Here is a 9,150-nt window from a genome sequence, read left to right as displayed (position 1 = left end):
CATCGGCCCAGTGGCGCATCAGGATCGGCCCAGTGACGCATCAGCTACGCCACGTACGGAACAGACGCTATCAGGCCGTCTGAGAACGTCGTCCAGACGGCAGGGCCCAGCGAGGCATCAGCATCGGCCCAGTGAGGCATCAGCATCAGCCTAGTGAGGCATCAGCATCGGCCCAGTGAGGCATCGGCTACGCCACGTACGGAACAGACGCCATCAGGCCGTCTGAGAACGTCGTCCAGAGGGTTCGACGTCTACATTTCTACACGCGTCCACATTTCGTTCGGCGCGAGTTGGTCACACATTCAGATGAAATGTTCAGAAATTGTACACTAGTCTCCACTTGAGACAACGCGCCTGTGCAACTCAGACAGGTGCCAATCAACATCACGCTGGAGCTCTCTCCACAGCGGAGACCGCCTCCACACTGAGTGCCCTGCTCCAGTCCCCTGGCGAGCCACCTCCATCTCGGTGCAGTGGACCAGCAGAAAGACGCATACTCTTGTCGTGCGGGGACTGCTACCCGTCACCGGAGACGGGAGGTCGACACTCGGGCGCCCCCCGCACTCCCGGCTCCACGTCGGCAGTGTGCCCCGGCGGCGCCCCGCCATCCCGCGCGGATGCCGCTTCCGCCGACGCCCTGTCCGCCTGGCTAAAGCTGCGCTTCATCGAGGCCAGCAGGCGGCCGGCCGACGGTGGTGGTGCCGGCTCAGTGCGTAGCCTGCTGTACGTGCGGAGGGCGGCCGGCCGGCGGGCCCTGCCGTGCCCCCCGCGTCGTCCGTCCCGCTCCAGCCAGCTGAGTAGCTGGCGGCTGCGCGCGCCGTCCAGCCGGCGCACGGCGTGCTGGCTGGACCGGCCGGCCGGCGGCCGCAGCTGGCGCAGAAGCGCCGCCAGCGCCGCCTGGTGACGGTGGCCGGCGATCAGCCGCCGCAGCTCGGCGCCGCCAGCCTCCTTCTCCTCCTGCTGGTGGCCCGGCTCGTGAGCGTGAGCCCGTCAGCACGCGGCGGGGCCGGGCGAGGCAGGGCCGGGGCCGAGCCGGGCGGGGACTGGCACCGCGCCTGCTGGCTGCTGGAGCGCAGCTCTGGGGGGGAGGGGGGGGGGGCACGCCCTCCACGTCCTACACCGAGGAACGCGTTCAACATCGTTGACGCTTAACAATGCGTATGCATTAAATATCTATCTATCTCATCCCTCTGTTAAAACGACCTTTTTCTATACATTCCGTCAGCAAATACAGAGAGTCAACCAATGAAAAACACGCAGCGAACTGACCAACAAGCCCGACAGTGCAGCACAGCCTAGCGAGTGAGAGCCCCGCCACATTGCATTCCTGGCGCCCGCTGATCCGCGCCAGAGTCGGCGGTCGGCTCTGGCCGCGAGTCAGCCGGCTCCACTGACCGTCGCCCACTCGCGGTCAGAGTCGGCGGTCGGCTCTGGCCGCGAGTCAGCCGGCTCTACTGACCGTCGCCTACCCGCGGCCAGAGTCGGCGGCCGGCTCTGGCCGCGAGTCAGCGGGCTCCACTGACCGTCGCTTACTCGCGGCCAGAGTCGGCGGTCGGCTCTGGCCGCGGGTCAGCCGGCTCCACTGACCGTCGCTTACTCGCGGCCAGAGTCGGCGGCCGGCTCTGGCCGCGAGTCAGCGGGCTCCACTGACCGTCGCTTACTCGCGGCCAGAGTCGGCGGTCGGCTCTGGCCGCGAGTCAGCCGGCTCCACTGACCGTCGCTTACTCGCGGCCAAAGTCGGCGGCCGGCTCTGGCCGCGAGTAAGCGGACTCCACTGACCGTCGCTTACTCACGGCCAGAGTCGGCGGCCGGCTCTGGCCGCGAGTCAGCCGGCTCTACTGACCGTCGCTTACTCGCGGCCAGAGTCGGCGGCCGGCTCTGGCCGCGAGTCAGAGTTGGCGGCCGGCTCTACTGACCGTGTCGCTCTCCGGCCGAGACGGTACCAGTGGGTGCTCCTCCTCCATGTGGGCCATCACCTTTTCCGGTGCCGGGAAGGCCAAGCCGCACTCTACCCGAGGAGGAAGGCAGTTGGCATCAGAACGCGATCGTTTGCGCAGGTCCTCCACTTTCAACATTTGGCGCACGACCATGCATCACGCCGTTGCTCACTCGAGACGTTCGACGCGCTGCTACGCGTCAGGGTCCATCGGCTCCGACGACATGCGTACATGGCGGCGACGTGTGGGGCGAACGGGCAGGCACGACAGCGAAGAATCCGAACCACACCGGCGGCGCGGCGAGCGCGGCGGCCTCACCGGAACACATGAAGTCTCCCTGCTGCTGCTCGTCGCCGACAGTGGCCGCAGCGTCGGCGGCCACTGTCGCCGGCGGCCGACAGTGCGATATATCGAGCAGGGACGAGTCGCCCGCGCTAGCGGCTCCTCTGGGCCGTGCCGTTTCGTCTTGCGCCCCTGCACTCGGAACGAGGAGAGATCAGCTTGGGTCAGATGACATAGGCAGGTCAGCACATACCCCAGATGTGAGACCACGGGAAAAGGGTCGCCCACAAACCGAGGCTGAACTGGGTGCTCCGCTCCCTCGCCCCAAACATGAAACCTAAAACGCCCAAAACAAAACAATGCGGCATAGAGGGGGCGTTCGAGACATGGCGCGTATGAGCCTGGCAGCTCTGCCCACTGCCCAGCGCAAGCTCGTCTAAATTGCGGCACAACTCGCGCCTGCAGGGCGGTTCGGCAGTTCTGACATCCTCACCTCGCAACACCACCGGCTTGACGACGGCAGCGGCCGAGCTCGCCAGCGGCCGGCACGTGAACTTCACCTCGCCGTCCACGGGCTCGAGCGAGAGGCGCCAGCCGCGGTGCGCCAGAGCGAGGTGGCGCGCCAGGCCGGCGGCGCCGGCGATCAGCTGACTCTCGCCGCAGATAGGGCAGAGGACGCGGCTGGCGGCGACGGCGGCCGGCTGGGACGCCAGCGCTGCGATGCCGCACGCGTGACCGTCAGCCGAGCCAGCGCAACGCCGACAGAGGGGTCACAGAGTGGCGTTACAGGGAGGGGGGGGGGGGGTAAACGGTCTACGGAGCGGCGGTACAGGGGTGAGCGGCCCACACAGCGATGATACAGGGAGGGAGGTGTGCGGTCCACAGAGAGGCGGTACAAGGGTGAGCGGTCCACAGAGCGGCGGACGTGGGTGGGCGGTCCACAGAGCGGCGGACAAGGATGAGCGGTCCACAGAGCGGCGGACAAGGGTGAGCGGTCCACAGAGCGGCGGACGTGGTTAAGCGGTCCACAGATCGGCGGACAAAGATGAGCGGTCCATAGAGCGGCCAACTCAACAGAGTGGCGGAAAAGGGTGAGTGGTCCACCGAGCGGCGGACGGGAGTGAGCGGTTCATTGGACGGTCGGCAGCGGGTATCAGGAACCAGCGGAATGTAACAAGGAAAAAAGAAGTCGAGACCCAGAACGTAACGAGGAAGTCCCAGCCGCACTCACCGACCAGGTGTTGTCGGTCGAGGCCGGCGTCGCGGTGCGCCATGCGCACATGCAGCGACAGCGACGTCACGTTCTCGAAGATGACGCCACAGAGCGAGCACTTCTTGACGTCGCCCAGCCGGGCCAGGTCCAGCTCCACGTCCCTGTGCACGGCGGCGATGTGGCGGCCGAGCCCGCTCGCCAGCCGAAACCTGGCGGCGAGGCGCTGACGTCACGGGCCGGCGCGGTGAAGACATGACCGTCGCAGCACATCACCGTCCGACAGGCGCCGCAGGAGGGGCTGCTGTGGGAAACCCGCTCTCGTCATCTTAGTGACCGCACTGGAGGACACAGGACAGTCACAGCACGTATCGCCAGCTTACTGATGAGGCACTCGAATACAGACCGTCTGCGGTTTAGTGCCACCCAGTTTGCTTTCGACGGCGTAATTGAACCAGGTCCGGTGAGGCACGTCAATAACAAGACTACAAACACGACAAGACCCAGGAGCACGCGCTGCAATGGCCATCCCATCGGCGCTGCCTCTCGTGCTTGACACCGGGCGGCCGCCACCGTGGCCGGGCCCCACACACCTCTGCCCGCAGACGTGGCAAGGATGCGGCAGGCTTTGGCGACCGGCCGGGTCGGCCTCGGAGGCCGGCGCCGGCGCCAGCTCCACACCCTTCGCCTCTGCCCTGCAGCAAGCGGCGGCGGCACGGTGAGCGGGCGCAGAGGCCCCGGACGACACGCAACAGGCACAGCGTGCGGCGGGCCACGGACTCTGACCGCCGACCACTTGGTGTTCAACGCTTCCTCGGTTCATGGCTGGCATAATCTGACGTCACAATCACACACAAAGACGTCTGTCATCGGTAGACTTTGACGTAACAGACAGCGGTTTCACCGGTGTACGTACACCGGCCGCTACAACCCACCAGAATCCGTCGACTCACAGCCGAGGCAATCCGTGGTCACAGGCGGGTTGCTCTCGCGCCCATCGCTCCTCGCTACTCCCTGTCCCCAGCTCACCGCGCGAGGCCGGCCCGGCCGCCGCTTAGCCGTCCGCCCAGCGCCCGCTCCAGGAGGCCGCCCAGTGCGCTGCTCATCTGACTGCGCAGGCCGGCGGCCGGGTCGCGCAGGCCGGCGGCCGGGTCGCGCAGGCCGGCGGCCGGGTCGCGCTGGCCGGCAGCCGGGTCGCGCTGGCCGGCGGCGCGCGGCACGTGCGCGGCGGCCATGTGCAGCGTCAGTAGCAGCCGGTCGGCAATCAGCTGGCCGCAGACGCGGCACGCGTCGACCCGCTCCACCGGCGGCACCACCTGGCGGCGAAGAGGGCGAGTCAGGCGCAAGCTGCGGAGGGGCAAGTCAGGCGCGAGCTGCGGAGGGATGAGCCAGGCGCGAGCTGGGGAGGGGTGAGTCAAGCGCCAGCTGCAGAGGGACGAGTCAGGCACGAGCTGCGGAGGGGTGAGCCAGGCGCGAGCTGCGGAGGGGTGAGCCAAGTGCGAGCTGCGGAGAGGTGAGCCAAGCGCGAGGTGCGGAGGGACGAGCCAGGCGCGAGCTGGCGAGGGGCGAGTCAGGCGCGAGCTGCAGAGGGATGAGCCAGGCGCGAGCTGGCGAGGAGCGAGTCAGGTGCGGGGGGAGGGGATGGACAAGTTTAAACGGAAGTCCTAGGACGTGAAAGTGTGCGGTGAAGCGGCCATTAGTCGAAGCTAACACAGGTGACGTTAATTTTGGAACGATTGCTTTCTACCACAGCTGTGGGGTGCTAAGACAGCATGTCAATAATTGCGCTCGCATCAAGCGCCGCTGTGTTTATTGAAGACTCCAGTGCACTGAAATGGATTTACTACGCTGGCCGGACACTTTTTCCTCGGGCAAACTGCACGATCGACCGCTCGAGAAAGCAACTGCAAATCACAATCATGGTGAAGGAAGGTAAACATATGATACATGTTGCAAGACGAAACATAGCACATTTAATACCAATTCAATGATAACTTCGCAACGGCCAGCAAAGCTACATCGTCTGCAGGCAGAGCCTGCGGCTATTCTAGCACCAGGTGCGACGATACGAAGCCGTCAGTCGCTGCCAGGACGCAGCACATGATCAATTCAACAAAGGCACCGTCACCAGCAGGTCTGAACACCTTCCAAGTATCAAACAATGGAGCCACGTGAGCACTTCGTCCCAGAATCCCCCCCCCCCCCCCCGTTAACTGCGCCCTAGAAACACTCCGCTCCCACCACCAGCAGAGTGGCGACTGCCGCCGTCGTCACGGCCGCCGAGGGAGGGGGGTGCACTCACCCGCAGTGGCATGTGCTGCTCGGTCTTGCTGTCCACCTTGTCGGCGGAGGCGCGGTGTTGCCACATCAGGTGTTGGCGCAGTGCTGACCGGCCTAGGAAGCGCAGCTCGCAGACGGTGCACTCGAACTCGCCGTGAACCTCCTCGGCCCGGCGGCGCTCGGCCGGACTGGCCAACACGGCCGGGGCCGACACCGGGGCGGCGGGCTCGACAGGAGCCGGAGCCGGAGCCGAAGCCGGAGCCGGAGCCGGAGCCGGAGTCGCGTCAGCCGTCTCGAACGCAACGACCAGGGCCGGCCCGGGTTCAGGCGCCGCGCTGTCGTACACTAGCTCCTGCTGCTGGCACGAGCCCAGCTGTTCCAGCATGGCCATCTCCTCGTCCGTGATGCCTGCCGATGCACAGCTCTGTGAAAGGCGCGCGGAGCGGCAACCCACGCGCCGAGTTGGCGCGGAGGGGGGGGGGGGGGGCAGCTGGCGACCCCCGACCCATCAACGGTCTGCACGCGACAGGGCGCCTGTGACACAGACCTGCGCTGCCAGTGTACTGTCCTCCGCTCACATCTCAACTCGCCATAAGGTGCCACGCCTGGGAAGAGCTCAATGTTTTTTTTAGCGTCTACACGGCAGAGCGCGATAACACCTACCGAAGTTCATCTCTGTATAAACATGGCATAGCTTGAAGGGGCATACGTAAAAAATGGCATGACCGCTCCCATAGCACCAGCTTCGTCACCATCGAGGACGACGGCTGTCGCTGCCGCTACAGTGCCGTGTTCGGGCCGCGCCGCCACACTGGGGCCGAGCGGCGGTCACCGACTGACCCATGGCCTGCTGGAGCGCCGCGTCGCTGAAGAGGTCGGCCGCGCCGGCCGGCGGCGCCTCGGCGCCGGTCGCCGGCGGAGGCGCCACGTCGGCGCCCTGACCGTCCAGCACCGAGTGCACCGCACTCATGATGAGGCCCAGCTCGGAGGCTGCCGGACGGCGCCGGGTCAGAAGGTTACGGCGCATCACACGGCCCAGATGACGTTGTTGGCAGCCTGACACGCCGCTATACACGGAACAGTGGCAACTGCTCAAGTGACGAGTACCGGTGGCAAGAACAGTCCACGAAGGCGGCCGGAACGGCATTCACATTTATTTTATTGAGGGCGCATCCACGTGGTGGTTATTCAGCGCCGATCGTACAAAAAAGCAGCACACTGATACACATATCCGCAGATGTACATGCAGCTTCAGTTAATGCGCCAGCGATAAAAAAACAGTCAAGAATGCCTGGCGCGAAGAGGCGCGAACGGCCGCCGCGAGTAGTCAGCTCCACGCGGCGGCGACGGCGCCGTACTGAGACTGCCGCTGGGTGGCGGTCAGTCAGACGTGCGGCAGACGCCGCCCGAAACAGGCTGCGTTTGATGTGGGTAAGAGTCGGCGCGCGCCACGAACAGAGCACCCAATAGAAGGGTGACAGCAAACCAACCAGCAGCAGATGGGCGTCGCAGGTGGGCTCAGAACCCCGCCGGAGCAAACGCCAACCGTGCTCCGTCGACAAAGAGCAGACACACCTGACATGGACTGCGGGGTCGTGACGTGGCATATCGTGAGAAAGATCCCTTTACGTGCGAGCTGGGCATAGGGGCCAGTCTCTAGACGATACGTCGGGCTCAGTGAAGAGCCGGATCCCAGCACCATCAGAGCAAAGGCTTTAGTCGGCTTTTTACCTACTGTATCACAACAAATGCTTTTTTGTTTTTGACTTTGGTCACGAAGAGAACCCGACAGATGACCTAACCACATCTTTCACCAGACAGAGGCGCCAGCATCAAGCCGCCGACCCCGATTGCAGACGGCAGGCCTGCCCGGTCCCGCTCCGCCTCCTCACCGGGGGAGTCCAGCTGCTCCTGGCCGGGAGGCAGCGGCGGTGGCGGTGCTGGTGGCTGTAGCCGAGGCGAGCCGTACTGGTACAGCTCCAACCCCAGCCCCGGCTCCGGCTCCGGCTCCGGCTCCGGCTCCGGCTCCGGCTCCGGCTCCGGCTCCAGCTCCGGCTCCGGCTCCGGCTCAATCTCCAGCTCGGGCTGCGGCTGCGGCTCCGGCGGCGGAGCGTACACGGCCCGCTGCTGCTGCTGCGTGGGCGGCAGCGGCAGCGGATCATACGCCAGCGCGTCGCCCTGGTTGAAGCTGCAGCGCATGCTCGCGATCAGCCGGCCGGGCCGCGTGCCACCGCGGGCGGGCGGGCGCGCCTCGCCGCCCGGTCGGCCGCGCCGCCCACCGCCGCCCAGCAGGCCCTGTCGCTCCAGACTCTGCACCAGCTGCGAGTCGCGCCGGCCGCGGCCCTGCGGCTCGCGCAGGAAGCGCAACACATCGTCGTTGCGCATGAGGTCGTCAAGACCGAGCAGCACGGCGTCCATGTTGTCGTCGGTGACGTGCGCGTCGCGGCCGGCCGACACGGCGCGCACCCCCTCCAGCAGACGCACGCGCAGGTACCGCTTGCGGTCCATCTGCGGCACGGCCGGACGGACGGCGGACTCAGCGGCGGAAACCCGACCGTCGCCACATGACCGCTTTTACGAAATAGTTAAACACCAGTCATGCTACGCTTGGGTGAACCTTTCAGCAATCCTAAACCGACCATCTTCTGAAAACGCAAGTGACCCGACTTCAATGTGAAAGGCCACAGACTGCCGACAGAAGGCAGCGCCACATTCGTCCGCCAACCGGCAAAATGCGCCCAGCTGGAGGGAACCTCACCTCCTCTGTGCTGTCGGCGTGGTCCTTCCGTGCTTCCCTGCAGTCGTTGAGACAGTCGCTGAATCGATCGACGACACGCCAGACGAGCTGGATCTGCTCCAAGCTGGCGGCCGTCGCCTCCGGAGAGCCGCGCGTCAGCTCAGGCGCCGCCGCCAGCAGCTCGCGCTTCAGGTTGTGCAGCAGGCTGAACAGGCTCTCCCGGCGACTGATAAGCTCCTGACGTGGCGGCGCCGCCGGCCGGCATCGGTTGCGCGCGCGGTGCACCGCCAGTCGCGCCTCGCTCAGCAGCTGACACTGACAGCGGGGACAGCGCAGTGGCGCCCGATCGCCGACCGCAGCCGCCTGGCCGCCGCCGTCCGAGGGCGCGCCGGTTGGGGCGTCGCCGACCGACGGCTCCGGCGGCTGCTCCGGCGGCGGCGGGCTGGGGCGCGGCGGGCCACCGCGGCCGGTACCGCCGCCGCCGGAAGGCCGCGCCGAGGGGTCGTCCGGCTCGTCGTCGTCGTCGGCCGGCGAGCGCGGCCGGGCGCCGTCCCTGACGCGGCACAGGCGGACGTGGCGTGTCAGCGCTGCCCGGCTCAGCAGCTGCAGACTACACCTCGGGCACGTCAGCGCCGCCTGTCGGCGCTCCGCCGTCGTGGCGTCAGCCGGCCGTGGCCCGGCGGCGGCCGCCGCTTCGCTCGTCG

At 66.6% G+C, this 9,150-nt stretch overlaps 1 protein-coding gene across 1 annotated transcript; it reads right to left on the bottom strand.

Annotated features, from left to right (window-relative positions):
- Positions 1–44: 44 nt before the first annotated feature.
- Positions 45–7,737, bottom strand: LOC119105429 (zinc finger protein 865). Its single transcript, XM_037228893.1, has 11 exons — positions 7,602–7,737; positions 6,550–6,699; positions 5,732–6,117; positions 4,459–4,745; positions 4,023–4,124; positions 3,451–3,641; positions 2,713–2,934; positions 2,256–2,411; positions 1,917–2,008; positions 932–957; positions 45–150 (listed from the first exon to the last, which is right to left on the bottom strand). Exons 2-11 carry the CDS (start codon positions 6,677–6,679, stop codon positions 45–47), a joined length of 1,698 nt encoding a protein of 565 aa, XP_037084788.1. The 5' UTR covers positions 6,680–6,699; positions 7,602–7,737.
- Between the last annotated feature and the right edge of the window lie 1,413 nt (positions 7,738–9,150).

This window comes from Pollicipes pollicipes, unplaced genomic scaffold (genome assembly GCF_011947565.3).
Source record: "Pollicipes pollicipes isolate AB1234 unplaced genomic scaffold, Ppol_2.1 Scaffold_6138;HRSCAF=7277_pilon_pilon_pilon, whole genome shotgun sequence".
Classification (NCBI taxonomy): domain Eukaryota; kingdom Metazoa; phylum Arthropoda; class Thecostraca; order Pollicipedomorpha; family Pollicipedidae; genus Pollicipes; species Pollicipes pollicipes.
This window is presented reverse-complemented; position numbering and strand designations above follow the sequence as displayed.